The sequence below is a fragment of the Bos javanicus genome, chromosome 18 (genome assembly GCF_032452875.1).
Source record: "Bos javanicus breed banteng chromosome 18, ARS-OSU_banteng_1.0, whole genome shotgun sequence".
NCBI classification, from domain to species: Eukaryota; Metazoa; Chordata; class Mammalia; order Artiodactyla; family Bovidae; genus Bos; species Bos javanicus.
The window spans coordinates 35,194,518-35,211,357 of record NC_083885.1 but is presented as its reverse complement, the minus strand read 5'-3'; the positions used below and the strand labels follow the sequence as shown (position 1 = coordinate 35,211,357).

General features: G+C 58.5%; 1 protein-coding gene and 1 long non-coding RNA gene across 2 annotated transcripts in view; one reads left to right on the top strand and one right to left on the bottom strand.

Annotated features, from left to right (window-relative positions):
- ATP6V0D1 (ATPase H+ transporting V0 subunit d1) overlaps window positions 1-16,500 on the top strand; it is a 39,055-nt gene extending 22,555 nt beyond the window's left edge. Inside the window, exons 2-8 of the mRNA XM_061387640.1 lie at window positions 2,249-2,420; window positions 10,341-10,519; window positions 11,910-11,989; window positions 15,230-15,307; window positions 15,432-15,608; window positions 15,737-15,814; window positions 15,911-16,500. Of these exons, the coding sequence (XP_061243624.1) occupies window positions 2,249-2,420; window positions 10,341-10,519; window positions 11,910-11,989; window positions 15,230-15,307; window positions 15,432-15,608; window positions 15,737-15,814; window positions 15,911-16,072 (926 nt within the window). The 3' untranslated portion in view covers window positions 16,073-16,500. The remainder of the gene's footprint in view (window positions 1-2,248; window positions 2,421-10,340; window positions 10,520-11,909; window positions 11,990-15,229; window positions 15,308-15,431; window positions 15,609-15,736; window positions 15,815-15,910) is intronic.
- LOC133230330 (uncharacterized) lies at window positions 55-11,911 on the bottom strand. The gene is made up of 2 exons (XR_009730818.1): window positions 11,258-11,911; window positions 55-8,404 (listed from the first exon to the last, which is right to left on the bottom strand). It is a non-coding gene; the product is annotated as an uncharacterized LOC133230330 (long non-coding RNA).
- Window positions 16,501-16,840: the final 340 nt, after the last annotated feature.

Genomic DNA, 16,840 nt, shown 5'->3' with positions numbered 1-16,840 from the left:
TTAACAGGCTCTTAAAACCAACCAATTTTGTGCAAGTAAACCGTGTTTCTTTAAAAAAAAAAAGTTCTGCACTTATCCAGAGCCAATCATATTGAAATGTAGCATATAAAACCTATTACTAGAGATAGAAATACAGGCTTTTGCTAATACAGTGAAACCCCTCAGTTAAGAGTTTTTCTGTAACAGTCAGATGTTTAATGCTCAACAAGTTGAGTGTTACTGAGCGAAGCATCTTCTCACCCGTGCCTTTTTCAGGCATAGGTGGGCCTTGGCCAGACTAGTGAGGAGCAGGAAGAGTGGAGCCAAGGCAGATGGCCTGGGGCGAGGACGGAGGGGTGTGGGGTCCTTGGGGCAGAGCAGGGACTGATGGCTTCTCCCTGCCCTGACTTGTCTGCATTTCTGTCCCTCTTCTGGGTGGCATGGGAAAAAGGTGTGAATAGTAGAGCAGTGGTAAAAGCAGCAGAGGAAGGCTCCCTGCTGGCCTCACGAGGTTAAAGTTCACTGCACGCCCAGGAACCGCAAAGGAACAGAGTGCTGCGTGCCACCCAGGGGCCACCGAGAGACGCAGGTGTCGAGTCCACCACAGTGGCGAGCACCGCTCCCTCCTTCCCTCCACACCTCCCTCGGAGGCATTCTTCCATCTCTTCTCTGATACACCTAACTGCGGGCCGGGAGCATTCTTCTCCCGATGGGGTGCAGGAGGAGGGGCACCGAGGGGTCCCCTCAGTCTGTGGAGTGATGATGTGTCCCACTTGCCCCTCCTCTCTCAGCGTCCCAGGATAGCACGGCCCTATAGGCCCCCGGACCCATGGCCGGGGCACTTGTGGAAGTGTTCCCAGGTGCAGCCCTTCCTCTTATCCCTCTGGGCAGCCTCCTCAGCGGACAGAAGGCGTGCAGAAGCCAGCCTCTGCTGCCGAGCCTTAATCCACACTCGCCTGCACGTGCCCACACAGCCACTGTCCTTGGTGCTGCCGTGGCCACCGCAGTGTCCTGCATATGCGAGTTCAGGAGCAAACCCTCCTGCTGTCTTCACCAGTGCTCTTCCCAGTCTTCCGTTTGTTCCACAGTAATTTACTGAACAGGAAAATGCACCAGAATAGCCTCGGTTCTTGGCTCTAGGATACTGCAGTGACCCAGACTCCCTGCGATCGTGGTTTGTGTGCCCCATGCCGGATGGGATGTGATAACAAAGAAAAGTGGTGATAACAAAGAAAACATTCCAAGTGAAGGAATAGAGTGGTAGGGCTGCAGGAGTGGCTTCTGGAGAGGGGCATTGGAAGAGAGCTCATCACTTTCTAGCAGGGGGACAGGGAGAGACCCTGAGGTCAGGGTGTGCAGATGCGGTGGGGGGTTTTGCCTGGTGTTGTAAGAGCACTCTGGCTGTGGGATGGAGAAGAGACTGAGGTGTGGGAGGCACGAGCAGAAGCTGGGAGACTGGTTGTTGCCACAATCCCCCGGGACTCACCTGTCTGCTTCCCCAGGGCCCTTCTGCTCTGTCTTCTCACCTCTGTGCCTGTTCCCTCACCTCTGTTCAGAAGAGCTCAGGAGAGCTGTGGGCTTGGCTACCTGCCTCCAGCTGCTCTCGGGCACGGCCAGTCTGTCTTCCCAGCTCGCCTCCTGCTCACACCCCTCATTTGCCCTCTAGGCCACTCCTTGCTCATGCCATCCTGCAGCTGCTTCCTTTGCATTTTCCTGTCTGCGTTTTACCTGGCCCAGCCTGGAGTGCTCCCTTATCCTCTGCCCTGCCTTGGTTCCCTCTCGACTTTACCCGCGGCATGGGGCATGTACTTAATTTCATATTCATCATTTCTGCCACAGGGTATGTTGGCTTGCTTCTCTGGGACTTTGGAGGGTAGGGCCCGTGTCTCATTCTTCTAAATTAGGTCCCCTGGAGCCCACCAGGCAGGAGAGCCTCAAAGGCTGCAGGTTGTGAATGGCATCTTGGGTTGGGGTTTCCCAGGCCTTCTTGTCGTTTGGAGAAACAATGCTTCCACTTGTGCTTCGACTCTGGGCCCCATTGTACTGGCTCAGGGCCCAAGGGTCTGGAGCATCTCAGGGCCTTGGCCTGACTGCCCTGGAGTAGGCTCTGAGCCAACAGGGAGGCGGAGGTGGGGATGGGAGCTCAGGGTAGCAGCAGGACACAACAGCAGGGGAGGGGCTGGGGCCCAGAGTTGGGGTGGGGACGAGGACTTAGGATCCTGGGGAGGCTCAGCACGGCCAGCTCTCACCCTCCACCCTTGGGTTTCAGACCTGAAGCTGCACCTGCAGAGCACTGACTATGGCAACTTCCTGGCCAATGAGGCTTCGCCACTGACAGTGTCCGTCATTGATGACCGGCTCAAGGAGAAGATGGTGGTGGAGTTCCGTCACATGAGGAACCATGCGTATGAGCCGCTCGCCAGCTTCCTGGACTTCATTACGTGAGCATTCTCTATAGTGCCTTTCCTCCTTTGCCTGCAGGGTCCTCCCAGGTTGAGTGGCCAGGCTGGTCGTTCAATAGCCCTGGGCCCAGGCCATCACCTATAAAATGGGTCACCAGCCACTTCCTGCTCTCTGGGAGTCGGGTGGCACAAGTGTCCCATGTGGTCGTGCTGGGTGAAGCTGCTTTCCCTGTACCCCTGGTGTCATGGAGACGAGGGGTGACAGGAGGCCTTTTTGTCATTCACCTTGAACATTCACAGGTCCCACCTCCCACCCCCCAGGATGGGGTCAGGGAACGGGCAGAGCTCTGAAGAGTCAGGTTTTGAGGAGGGACCGTTAAGGCCCTATGACCCTGTTTGGGCTGTGGCTCCTCTGTTGTCTCTGCCCATGGCCCTGGGTTTCACGGAGCAGGGGGCAGGGTGGGGAGGGTGCTGAGCACCTGGCCGCCTTTCTGAGTTCTGGCCCAGGCCCCTGTCATGATGTCTCCTGGCTGCCAAGATTTCCTGTGCTCTAACCCTTGGGTGCAGGCCTACATCCACGAAGCTCCTGGAGAAGCTGACAAGAAAGGACCCTGGGTCCTCCAGGCTAGGGAGGCACGTGGATGAGGCAGCCTCTGCTTGCCAGGCACGCCTGTGGGAACAGGGAGGTAGAGAGGCCCCTCTGCCAGGATGGCCCAGGAGCCAGGGCCTGGTGGACAAAGAGATGGCTCGTGCCAGGTGGTTGCCCAGTGCAGGTGGTGGACAGAGGCATGGGTGGCTGGCGTCCAGGAGCGCACTCCTCATCATTGGAGTGTACGCTTGTGTTGTGGGAAGCCTTTCAGGTACTCTCTTGTGTACTGTCTAGCTTTAACCATTCCCTGATGGTGGTGCCCCCAGACCCGTGGATCTGCACGCCTGCCACACCTACACATGCAGGAACAGGGCTGGAAGCCTGCTGCCCACCCCCAGCCAGGAGCAGCCATTTACTCGAGATTGTTCAATTAGGGGCTGTAGCCGAAAGGGCCCTGTCCTGGGGTAGGGGTCACAGCCTGGGACACCCGAAGGGCTCAGACTCTCTCCTAGCCTCCAGCCTCCTTCCTGGGGGCCGCCCTGCTGTCCTGGCTGGGTCTGTGATCACACTGCCCTTGCCTCTGTCAGTGTACAGCCAACATGGTCCTACTGGGCAGGAGGCCAGAGAAGGGGTGGATCTCATGCTGCTGCATTGGGGCTTATATTGCAGTGCCTGTCTGTCAATCAACCCCTAGCCTGGGCCTGTGTGGCCTTCACCCCAAGGCCAGGGCCGAAGGACATACCAGGAAGCAGTGCGTTTATTACCAGAGCCCAGCCTTCGCCTTGTTTGCACAGGGCTCCCTCAGCTTCCTGGTGAAGTTCTGGCCTTGCCAGCTAGGCCGGCCAGAGGAGGCTGACCTCCTGCCAGCGGTCGGAGGGCAGATGTCATCCATCTTGCTGCCGGCTTGGCCCCCTGCCTGTGCCGCCTGGCCTATCTTGGTGCCCTCAGAGACTTGATCTCAGCCTGCCAGGCCATGAAACTGGAGACGACTCTGAGCATGACTGAGGCCTCACGGCTGCCAGCTCTTTGCTGGAGGTTGGCTGCAGGCACCAAGCATGCTTAAAGCGGCCAAGCACTGTCCTGGGGCGGACCGTCACTTCCCCACCCCTTCCATCCATAGGTGATTGTGGCTCACAGTGTCCCATCCCCTCACTCCTGCTCTTTCCCAGGAAGGACTCAGCAGCCACGTGTCAGCCCCTCTGAGCCTGTGGCTGCTTGCTCCATGACCTCGTCATCTCCAGTGACCCACTCCTCTGGTCTCCATTTCAGCCACCCCCGCGATGGCTGCCCAAGACCATGTCACCACCTGGAACCACTCCACCCCTGAAACCGCTGAGTCAGGCACCCCCTCTCTACCCATGGCCTTCGGGCCCTCCAGCCCACTCTCAGTCCCTTGTGGGACATGGGTTCCGGACTCAGCAGGGTCTGGACCTCGCTTCCTTCCCCGCCACCCCTTCTGTCTTGGTTGTCCTCGCTCCCCAGCTGAGGTTCCCTGATCCATCATTCGAGCGCTCTTCTGCCAACATCCGCAGCTCTCTTGGCTGCCCAGCTCATGGTCCCGCCCAGCTGGCAGCTCCCCAGCCCTGGAGGAAGCCCAGCAGCCTCCAGCCTGCAGGCAACCACCCCCACCTCCGCTGCCGGGAGTGGAGCCGGGGAAGCCAGTGTTGGTGGATTTTCCCTGCTGCCAGACAGGCACGCTCACCAGTTCAGCTGGCCTGGCCTGTCCCTGCCCAGCTGGCTGCTTGCTCTCCCCACTCAGCACCCTGTAGCTCCCCAAGCTTCCCTCAAGGTGGGGCGACCACCTCCCCATCTTAAACACCATCTGTCTCCTGCCTCCAGCCTTCTTTCTGGGTAGACGGCCTACCTCTTCACTTCCAAATTCTTCCCAACAGCATCTAAAACAAGCTCAGATCTCTCACACCATTAAAATCCCATCTTGTGTAGCCTAAATTTTTACATTCACTCTCTGTTCTCTCACCTCCTCCATCCTGAGCCTCCAGCCTGCTTCCAGCCATCCTATCATTCCACCACAAGGCCCTGGCTAAGATCACCGCTGACCTTCATGTGGCCAAGGTCTCCAGGCTTAATTAGGAGCCACATCCGCCTTATCTCCTTCCAGCAGTCTCCTTCCTCTCGCGGTGTCTCTTTGATTTTTTTTTTTTTTGTCTCTTTGATTTAACTCCTGCCTCCCTGGCTGCTCCTCCACCTCCTCTTCCTCCTCCTTTCCACCTTCTTAACCTCCTCCACCCTGAGTCACACCAGGAGTAAGGAGTGTTGCAGAAAGGGGTGAAGCCTTCGATAGAGAAGCCTTCCCGTCCAGGGGACCTTCCCCCACCCTGAGGACTCACCACTGGCTTCCCTGAGGAGATGGCTGTTTGGCTGAGGCGAAGGGCATTTGAAAGAAGAATTGGGGGAAGGCTGAGGGAACCATACACATCCCGAGCAGCTAGAGCCTGAATCCCCTGGCTCTGTTACCTTCTGGGAAAGAGATACCCTAGACATGTCCAGAAAAGGGAGCATCAGCTAGATACCCCATCATGGGTGTAGAGGCTTGCAGGAGCAATGCCACTGCTGTCCACAGACAAAGCCGGCCCAGCTAGGGTGGAGGTTGGGACCTGCACAGAGGTTAATCTTCGCTCCAGCTTTCAGAGTCTCTTAGTTGCCTTTGGAGCTGCCCCAGGATGGTGGGCAGGCTCCTGCAGGTGAGTTCCTTGTCACTTAGGATGTTCAGGCAGAAGCTGGGCAAGGCTTCCTCTGTCCTCCCATGAGGAGAGACAGTATCCAGTGCTTTTGTAGACCCCAGCCAGCCTTCAGCCAGCACACATGACCAGTGTGAGCTCTGGGCCAGTGCCAGGAGGGAGGGAGATACATGGGTACAATGGGATGGGTGCCCGTGGTGGTGCAGATAGCTTCTGGGGATGCTTGTGGGCAGTTGCCACAGATGGAACCAGGGGTCACAGGAGGCTTTCTCATTGAGAGGACTCCAGGGGCAGATGGGGTTCGAGAGGCCATTCAGAGAGTGGGTGGCCAGAGTGAGGGCAGCTGCCTCATGTTCAGTGGAAAGGCCCTGAGTGAGAGACATCCCACTGAAGTATGCCATCACCAGTCGTGTGGTTTTGAGATGATTCAGCTCAATTTCATGGTGAAAACATGTGATACTGCACTAACAGCTCCTTCCAGGCCCAGCCATTCACTTGCATGTCTGACATGGGACAGAGCCTCTATTAGGGCTTCTTAGCTTTGGAGGGGACCTTAATCTGGGCCATCTGATGATGGCTTCCCAGAGGAGAGTAGGCCCCAGAAGGGGAGCTAGGAGAGGGGCTTGTGGGAGGAGTGAGTTTGGTGTCTGGGGAGTTGCAGGTGGCCTCAAAGTTCTCTGACCTTAGATAACTGAGCCTCCCTAGAGGGGACCATCCCCAGTGGGTAGCACCTGCCTACAGCCCAGGGCACCCACTGGCAGAGCCTAGGTGACCCGCACCATCTTGGGGAGGAGAGGTCTCATATTCTGGTGTGCCAGGGGCTTCAGTGTCACCAGCCAGGTGTGGGCAGCTGGAAAGAAGTTTTGTCTCAGAACTGTGACCTCAAATGCCCAGTGTGCCTGTCAGCACACGTGCCACTCTCCCCAGGTCACATTGCTCAAGCCTTGGGCTCTGCTGGGTCACAGAAGGCATCAGGTATCCTTAGGCTTCCCATTTCTGGCCCCCCAGCCTTCACTGTCCACAGCTACCACCTCTGAGTTGACGGCAGGGTCTCTGTAGGCTGGGGTGCTGGCCTAGGCCTCACTCCTGCCCTGAGCAACAGCTAGTGATGACACTGTTCTTCTGGGCCTGATGGAAAGGGTGCAAGTGCTCTGTGATGCCCAGAAGGCTCAGGTTGAGTGGGAGGACCCAAATGGACCTCGGGAGAGGGCAGGATTTTAATAAGGTGAGGGTCAGGGTCTCACCAACTCTGCTGGGGGCTGTATGTCAGTCATCCTGATTGCAGAGGGGAAACTGAGGCCTGACAGGTAAGGCCTGTCTTCTTTCCAAGCCTGAAGCCATAGCTTGATATCTCTTCACTTTCCACTGGGGCAGGGCTTGATAGGACCCAGGTGTGATTGAGCACAAGTATGATTACTAGCAGCCTCCGTTCGGAGCTGTAGATAGGCCAACTGGCTGAGCTGGCTGGGGTGCGTAGTCATCGTGGCCTCCTCACCAGCCTCAGACCTGGCCCCCAGGGCCAAGGTGATGAGACCGTGGGAGTAAGCCATCATGCTCCAGCAGGTGGCGCCAGAGGGCACAGCAGAGGGACAGGGCTTGGCTGGGGGCTCCGAAGACTTCTTGGAGGAAGTGGCTTTCTGAACTCCATCCCAAGACTTCTGTCAGCCCAAGCTGACTCTTTGAAGGCACAGGGTGAAGGAAGGCCTCTGGGCAGAAGAATACAGACTGCCCCACTCCCACCCCAAGAGGGCCTCTTTGGCCTGGCGGGCAGACGCCTGTCCACTCCCCAGCTGTCTTTCTCTGGAGGGAGACGCTGACCAGCTGGAACCTCACTCACTCCTATTAAGGCCGAGTAAGGGGAGGGCTGGGGGAGTGACTTTCTGGGGGCAGGGAGGCAGCTGCTGAAGCCAGACTACGACAAGGAGGAGGATTTCCCTGCCTGCTGAAAGCCTTCACCTTGGGGGAAGAGCGGACAGCTGGGCCAGCAGCATCTCTGCCTTGCCCTGCCTCCTTTCATCCCAGAAAAGGAGATCCTGGCTCTCATTGGGCAGGGGAGAGAAGCAGGGGCTGCTGCCATAGCAACTTTGTCATTGACCTGGGGGAGGGAGCTGCTGGGCCTGGAGCAGGGTCATCCAAGGCTGGCCTAACCTAGATAGAAGGGGGGCCTTGGAAGGAAGTAGGGGGCTTTACTTGGCTTAGCATTTCCCTTGGTGCCCAGCCAGGACTTCTAGCAGACTTCTAGAGTCTGCGGGCAGCCGGCGGTGGGCTATCACCAGCCCCCACATCTGCTGTCGGTGAATCATAGCTGGCCTGTTCCACATCACTGGAGGGACGGCCGCAAAGCCAGACAGTGGAGTCTTCCCACAGGGCTCACCTCCGAGCCAGGTCAGGAGGGCTCTGATGCCAGTCTCATGCTCAACATACATGAATACCCTGTGGTACAAGGAGTGGGGAGGTTTAGAGAAAGGAAACTGACTTGTGGAGAGTCCTCTAAGAAGACACGGTAAGATGGGGAGTGTAGAGTCAGGGCATGCAGACCTGGACATGGGTGGAGGTATGTAGACATTGGCCAAGGGACATCGTGCTCATCTGCTTCGTGGGGTGACAGGGCCTGGGGCCTGCAGTCTCTGCACCTTACATCCTCTGACAGTGGGGCTGCTGATGCTGGTGGTGTGGGATCGGTTGGATAGTACAGCTTGAAGAGGTACGGTGTTCCCCGCCTGCCTGTCCAAAACCTGGTGAGAGCATGAAAGAGCATCTTCAGGTTCGGCGTGGGGTTTCCGTGGCTCTCTTAGGGAACATCAGTGGGGCTGGATGGGTCACAAGTGGAATGTTGTGGGTCCTGGGGTGCATGCAAGGCAGCAGGGGCAGGATAGCTGTGCTGTGCAGGGTAGGGGACAGTGCGGGCTGGGACTGGAGACCACAGCACAGAACCCTACCTAGCGGGTTCTCTTCGAAGTCCCTCCATGCTGCCAGCTGGGTCAGGTCAGGGACAAAAGGCTGGCCGTTTGGGCCTCGTGGCCGCGAATAGCCTCTGTCTGCCGCCCTCGGTTTGAGGAGGCAGGCCTGTCTCTTCTCAGCACACATCCTGCAGCTGACCCAGCCGGGTTGGGGCGGAGAGAGGGCAGCTGCCTGGCCCCAAGCCCAGGAGAGCAGAGGTCATAGCAGGGCGCTGGGCTGGGTGGGAGCTGGGGGAGTGTGTAGCAAGCAGGGGGGTGGGGGTCAGGTCGGGACAGGAACTGTGGTTTTCTCCTCCTGCCGCCTTCCTGGCAGGCCCTGTGGGAGCTCCCCCAGTAGCTAGCCCTGAGCTGAGGCCTAGGCCACCACCTTCCTGCTTTTCTTCCCTTGGAGTTGGGGGCACTTCCTACCTTGGACAGTCTCAACACTGGGTGCCCAAGGTACTGTCACGGGACAGCTGGTGGCCCACCTGACAGCTAGGTGGAGTCTGTGCTCAGTGTTCAGGGCAGCAGCCGCTAGGCCAGCTCCCACCCTTCAGTGGGAGCCTCTCTCTGGCCTTGGAGCAGTCCCCCCTCATGCCCCGAGCTCATCACTGGTAACAAGCCGTAGGAGTGTTGTGGCTCCTGCAGCCCGACTGGGGCCCTCCGTCCCTCTTCACCCCATTCCTCATGCAGGTGACTACATAGAGCTCTGGGCCACAGCCCCTTTGTGGCCTTGTCTTAACGGGCAGAGGCAGAGCCCTTTGCCAAGTCTGAACCGGGAGGCCCCAGCTCTCCAGCCCCATCTGCTGCCCGTGCGCTGTCCAGAGCCGGCCTTCTGGGCCGGAGGGCACTGACCTGAGCCCCAGCTCCTTCCAGGTCTCTGGGTCCCCTCCAGGCCATCCTGGGTGGATGACTCGCACTGGCCTCAAGCCCTAAAGGAGGAAGCAGCGCCCTGTTCTCGCAGTGGGCTGCATAGGACAGCTGTCTACCTGTCCGTCTCGGCCTGACCTGCGGCCTTACTCTAGAGGGGGCCTCCCACTGTCTCTGATTTTCCCTAGACACACCTCTTCCTACCCAACTCCTCAACCTTCCCCTCCTCTGACCATCTCCCCCTGCCGCCCCACCCCCATCTCCCCACAGCAGCCAGAGTGACTGTGCTGCTCTTGCTTGTATCCTGCTCATGACCCCTCACGCTCCAGATGAAGTCAGGACCCTCAGCTGGGCCCATGGGACCCGCCTCCAGGCTCCAGGCGCTGGCAGCACCGCCCTGGTTCCCCTCCCTCTGCCAGCCCTGACAGAGTTCAGTTCCTCGAATGCGTCTGCCGCTCAGCAAATGCCTCCAGGTCTTTGCACACACTGTTCCCTCTTCCTAGAACATGCTTTCATCTCTCAGTTCTTTCATCCCCCAAGCTGGCCTGTGTGTCCCACCTCCGTGCACCCATGCTTCCCACGTCCTGCCAAAACCCTGGTTAAAGCCCTGGGGGGCAGTTAGTGACCTGCTTCCCCGTCACTTGCTCACTCACAGGGCATGAAGTACCCCCCTTGCATCCCTCATGGGGGGCCATGTCTGTCCTGTGCTTCTGGTGCTGAAGGAGGGGGCACCCTTGGACAGGGAGAGGAGCCTGAGGCGGTGCTTGCAGTTGAGGGGTTGACGGCCTGCACCAAGTGGGGGATGGGGCACGGCATTGTGTCCAGACTTTAAGGGCGCTGTGCTGTTGTGTGCCTCCCGCAGTTACAGCTACATGATCGACAACGTAATCCTGCTCATCACGGGCACGCTGCACCAGCGCTCTATCGCCGAGCTTGTGCCTAAGTGCCACCCGCTTGGCAGTTTCGAGCAGATGGAGGCCGTGAACATCGCACAGACACCCGCCGAGCTCTACAATGCTATTCTGGTGGACACGCCCCTGGGTGAGCGGCCCTGGCCCTGGCGGAGGAGGGAGAGGCGAGCAGTAGCATCAATGTCAGTGCCTCTGGGTGGGGTTTTTTGGACCCCTGGGGGCAGCCCAGAGCCAGAAGGTGGGGCCCACCCATGGCTGCTTACCTTTTTCTTCCAGTCTGATTCGCCTCCCATTCTCTTCTCTTCGTCCTGCCTTCTGCTCCCTTCCTGCTGCTTTCACTGGGCCAGGCTGACTACCCCCAGGGCCTGACTCAGACGATCTAACTTCGTGAATCTGGCCGATTCCTCAGAATGCAGAGGAAGGCTGAGCTCGGGGCGCCTGGGTCCCTCAGAGTCTTGGGAGTTCTGACAGACCGTGGCCCTAAGCTGCGCTGTAGTGACTTGTTGCCCATGAGGCAGAAGAGGGACACAAACAACTTCACTTGCTCCACCAAGCAGGTCCCAGGGGCCAAGTCAGGCAGTGTCCAGCAGGAGCAGAGTTCATGTCAGAAGCCAAGGAAGGAAGGGGAACCGGGAGCTTCCTACAGGGCCCCCCCTAGGCAGCACTGGCTCCTGCCTGCCTTGGAGTGGGGCTGGAGAGAGGCACTAAGGCTATCGCCAACTAATGTCTTCATAGCCAGCATGCTAGTCCCCAGGACACCACCTCCAGGAAGCTGTCAGGATTGTACAGCTGGGCCCAAAGCTGCACTTGGTCCTGCACTAAGAGGCATAGGCCTTACCTGCTTAGCCTTATCTACTCAATATCTTACCTCTCATGATAACTCTGAGCTAGTTCTAGGCTGTTGCTGGCTTCTTCAGGTTCTCCATCTCTAAAGAAGAAACAGACCAGTCAGTCCATGAGCTCCCTGGAGATCAAAGGGCTCTCTTCTGCTTTGGCCTCTAATTCCAGCCCTAAAATGGTTCCCTGGGTCCCTGGTCCCTGCTCACCCAGCTGTCATACTCAGGCCTTGTTCTGAGGAAAAGGATTTTCCACATGTGGGCCCCAGGCCCTCCTGGGAAATGCAGAGAAGTGGGCGCCAGGCCCTGAATCCACAGCTGCCCCTGGAGAAGGGAGGATGTCACAGCCTCTTATGCAAGCCTGTCTTTGGCATGATCTGAGCTTGGGTCTGCCCAGAGGCGATTAGATCATGTTATGGCCGGCCGCCTCCTTTATAAATCAATTTTAGTAGCAAGAAGGCAGGAGAACTCAGGTCAATATACATGGCCTGGAGTATGGCTTTGGTCACTTCTAAGGCAATAGTCTAGGCCAGGTTGATGTGCCCCCCACCCCCCACTTCCCAGCCAGATGGGCCTTGTGGCAGGGGTCCTCTGTGCCCTGCAGGGGGAGTTGAGCATCAGCAGGATTCTTGCCTAGGCTGAGAGTCTGCTAGCCCACCCCTCATACCATGTCTCTCCTTCCAGCGGCTTTTTTCCAGGACTGCATCTCAGAGCAGGACCTCGATGAGATGAACATCGAGATCATCCGCAACACGCTGTACAAGGTAGTGCCCCCGGGCCCGATGGTGGTGGTGAAGTAGGTTGGTGGGGCCGTGGACATGGTGGGCTGGTGATTTATTGGGTGCTGGGACAGGACGCAGTTACATGGGCTCCTTTCCCAGGGGACATGGGCTCCTTTCCCAGGGGCTTATCTGCTCACTTTCTGGCTCCCGTGACTGGCGCAAAACTGCATGGAACAGGTTTTCCATCCCTTGGGCCCAGATAAAATCGGCAGGAATGGCTAGGGCTCCTGGATTGCCACTCCCCCTGCATCCAGGAGGTTCACTGGCCACCACCCAGGCCATAACTCTCAGGCTCACCCCACCTGGACTGTTGCCCGCAAGGAGCACCTGAGCATGGTGGGAGAGGGACCCAGCCAGATGTGGCCAGGTCCCTGCGTCCCTCTGTTTCCCAGGTCTAGGGCTGGTGCCACGTGCCACCGTCTTCAACACTACCCACCTTCTGCTTCCCATCAGGCTGTGCACAAGCTGTTGAGCCCTGAAAATAGAGTAGGCTTGGGATTGCTGGGTCAGCACTGCCCCAGCTCAAAGAGGTTAGGAGCAGGCTTGGGAGCCAGGGAAGGGTGCTGGCCAGGAACCAGTGAGGACCATTTGGGGCAGACTGAGCTCTGACCATAGTGAGGACCTCTGATGGGTCAGCAGTGGGCAGGCCCTGAAGATAAGTAACACTTGCTGACAGCCCTGCTGACCTAACCCTGAGAACATCTATCTTTTAGATCTTTACAATGAGGCTCTTCTCCTTCCCTACTTGGAACTAGGTGGCCAAGACAGTGGCAGTCTGAGCCCACGCCCTCCAGTCTCGCTGCAGGGGTCTGGGCCAGAGGGCAGGGCAAGTGTGCAGGTGGGTGAAGGGCCCACCTGGAGGTTGTAGTAGTGGAGGCACAGGGCCAGTACATGCAGAAGCCGGTATGGAACACGAGCCAAGTGGCAGGCAGTTTGCTGTGGAAGTGCCGGTTCCGGCTGGACAGTGGGAGATAGACCTGGAAAGAAAGGATCAAGTCAAGCACAGGATCAGGTGCCCCAGGGCCTTGAATGCCAGGCCAGAAGTTTGACTTTTACCCTGTAGGGCAGGGTCAGCCAGCGAGGATTTTCAGCAGGGCAGAGTATCATCAGAGTTTGGCAGACAGACTAGAGGGGATGAGATGAGAGGCAGGAAGGCTGTTGGCTTCTGTTGTACTTGGGGCTGCTCTGGGAGCTAGGTAGGCATCAGTATGCCAGTTGTAAGAGGAGATTGAGGGCTCAGAAAAGTGGGGTGGGCTGCCTGAAGCCACAGCCACTTGCTAGACCCTGGGCAGCACTGTGCATTGCACCTGGCTCAGCCTGTCTGCAAAGCAAGTGCTCTCCTCTGCTAATGGGGAGATGGGGAGCGTGGGGCAGGCATGAGAGCTGGCTCTCGTGTGTTAGTGTTCACAACCCACCCCCCCTGCAGTGCTCCTGGCTCCTTGCCGGGTTCCCTGCCCTGAGGCAGGGTGAGGGGTGGGTGAGGCTGTCCCCTCAGCCTCACCCATGCCCTCACCGGGCCTGACTGGTTCTAGCTGGAGTCACTGGCGAGGGCTGCCTGGGCACCAGCTTGTAAACACCGACCCAATGATGTGGGCACCATGCCAGGCCCGCCTGTCAGGCCATGTCCCAGCCCAGTAGCCACAGATGGGAGATTAGGCGGACCCCCAGAGGCGGGTGGGAACCGTAGGCAGCTGGTGCAGCAGACATGGGCTGGCAGATGCCAGGGGACAGGGTTGGGGTGGGAAGGTGACCTTGGTACTTGGGCCTTTTGGGGTCTTGCCAGTTTCTTCAGCTGCTCAGCCTCCAGAAGAAAGTCTGGGCCTATTCCACCAGCCTCCACCACCCTGGGGTTAGTCTTTTCAGGGTCAGCACAGCTCAGCAAAGGCTGGTGGCTTCCCCCACAGAGAGGAACTGCAGTCCCCTCTGGGACAGGCCTAAGACTTGGACACACCCAAGTTGACTGGTCATAGGAAAGGAGATGGCTGAGGATGGTCCCAGAGGAAACTAGTGCCACTAATCCATGGTAGGATTGGCAGCTATTTCTATCCCTCAAGTCCTCTGCTCTGCTGGGGTCCACTCTCCCTTCCCAAGCTGCTTACTCCCTGACTGGTTCTAGAGTTTTGTTTCCTGTGACTCAGTGGTCCCCTCGGGTTTTCCCCTGAGCCCAGCTTGCCCAGTGCTGCTGGCCAGGTTTGGCCTGGGCTCATGGACTCCTGGGTCTCATTCTCACCTCCTCTCTTAGGCCAGTAGAACCCGTGCCCACATCATACAGTGGGCGGAATGTTCTCTGCAGCTTGGAGGGCAGACCTCCACACAGAAAGCTTCCCCTGCCTCCCCAGCTCTCACCCCCAGCTCAGAAGCCTGTGGAGCCAGAGTCCCTGTGGCTGTGCCACCAGCTGGGACCCTGGAGGATCTGAGTAGAGGAAGCTCCCCAGAGGTCATGAGACTCTGCCCCCCTTCCTTGACACGAAGAGGTTCAGGGAAGGAAGCCTGGGCCTGGCTGGTCTCAGGAGTTAGTCCTTGGAGGGACCTGAGGCCTGGGCTGACCTGCCTTCTCCTTACGCCCGGCAGATCCAATTTGCCTGGGCAGCAAGTGCTTGTTCCCACTGGCAGCCCGAGTGTCCAGCTATCGCACTGCAGGGCTGACGTCCGCACAGGCAATAACCATCCCTCAGCAGGAGCTGGGTTGACAATCTGGTTCCTGCTGTGTGACTGCCTAGGGCATGGGAAGAGGAGGAGGTGCTCTTTAAGGTGGGGTGCTGAGAGGGGCTGGGGCACCCAGTCCAGGCCCTCTCCATGAACTCTCAGGAGTCACCATTCTTCACTAGCCCATCAACACGTGATTTTCTGAAGCTGAGGGGAGATTTGGAGAAAAGGCAGGCAGAGAAGCAGGGGCAAGACAGGGCCCCTCTCTGAGCCCGATCCTCTGTGGGATGAGAGTGTGAGGGGCACCGCACCATGAGGCAGGCAGTGGGTCAGAAATTGCTCTGTTGCTGCTGGGTGGGGGAGGCAGCAGGCTACTGCTGCTTGGCTGATGCCCAGTGAAAATTTGTGGCTGTTTTGGGGGCTCTGACATGGGGGCTGCCCTGCCAAGTCCACGGGTACATTTGGATTAACCATGAAAGGAGCTGGGGAGGGAAGAAAGGAACTGTCGGGGGGAAGCCTGGCAGGCCCGCCTCGAGTCTCCCTGCCTAGGCTGATTGAGCCCTGTGCCCTGCACAGGCCTACCTGGAGTCCTTCTACAAGTTCTGCACCCTGCTGGGCGGGACCACGGCCGACGCCATGTGCCCCATCCTGGAGGTGAGTGCCTGGCCCTGTCCCGCCTGCTGGGGCTCTGGCCCTGGTGTGGGGAAGCCTTGATAACTGACTGACTACTGCCTCCCTCCCATTCTCTCTCTCCGGCACCTGTGCACTGGCCCCACAGTTTGAAGCAGACCGCCGCGCCTTCATCATCACCATTAACTCCTTTGGCACAGAGCTGTCCAAGGAGGACCGTGCCAAGCTCTTCCCGCACTGTGGACGGCTCTACCCGGAGGGCCTGGCCCAGCTGGCTCGAGCCGACGACTATGAGCAGGTCAAGAACGTGGCCGACTACTACCCGGTGAGTGCCCTGACTGTGGGGCAGGGGGCAGGCCTGTTGGCACCCACATCCCCACCCCACACCCAACAGCGCCCTCGTGCTCATGCTTCCCTTCCCCCCCACGCCCCGCCCCCGCTCTCCTGCGTCAGGAGTACAAGCTGCTTTTCGAAGGTGCGGGCAGCAACCCTGGAGACAAGACCCTGGAGGACCGATTCTTCGAGCACGAGGTGAGTGCTGGACCTGCTTGTCGAAGGGAAGGGTTGGCGGCCCAGGCCTGACTCTGGTCCCAGCCCCTTGCACACCACTCCTTCCTGTGTCTGCAGGTAAAACTGAACAAGTTGGCCTTTCTGAACCAGTTCCACTTTGGTGTTTTCTATGCCTTTGTGAAGCTCAAGGAGCAGGAGTGTCGCAACATTGTGTGGATTGCCGAGTGCATTGCCCAACGCCACCGGGCCAAGATTGACAACTACATCCCTATCTTCTAGCACCCTGGACCAAGGCTCCCCAGTGCGTGTGTACATGTGTGTCCGTGTGCTGTGACAAAGCTCACGGCTCACCCACTTGCCCTGGGGGAGCATGCTGTACCCGTGGCTGCCCTGCCTCCCTGACCCTCTCCAAGACTGCTCTTGGGCCTGCAGGGGGGCTGGGCACCTGCTCCCACACCAAGAATGGACCAAGCCCCCACCTCCAGAGCAAGGAGGCCCCCTCAGCCCTGTGTTTACAGCCGCTGACGTGTCTGAGAAGCATGTGGTCACTTTTGTGTCCCTCCCTAACCCGAGAACCCCTGGGAGGAGCGTAAAACTTCTCTTCCCTCAGTGGGCCCCCTAGAGCCATGGCCAGGATAAAGTATGTGTGTTCTTGGGAAATGGAGTAGCTCTGCCCTTCCAAGATAATAAAAACTTCTCTAAGCCCAGCTGTCTTCTGTCTCCTTTGGGCCCTGGCCCCTCTCCCAGATCCCTGACTTGCCTCAGGCCTGCTGAGCCCACCCCCACCTAAGCTTTCTACCTCCCTTCCTCAGGTGGCAGCCCTCGGCTGGCCTTGTCCCTGTGCAGCCAGGCTCCTCGGGGCAGGAGGTCGGTGGCAGATGGCCCCTTTCCCTGCTGGAGGCTCCAACAGGCTCATGGAGTGGGCTTCTGACTCTAGAGGGCCCCCAGGGCTCCCTGTTTGCTTCACTGAGCACCACAACTCTCTGGGCTGGGGTCATTATCCCTATTTCATGCTGAGGAAACCTATGGATACCTGATCTGCCCAAG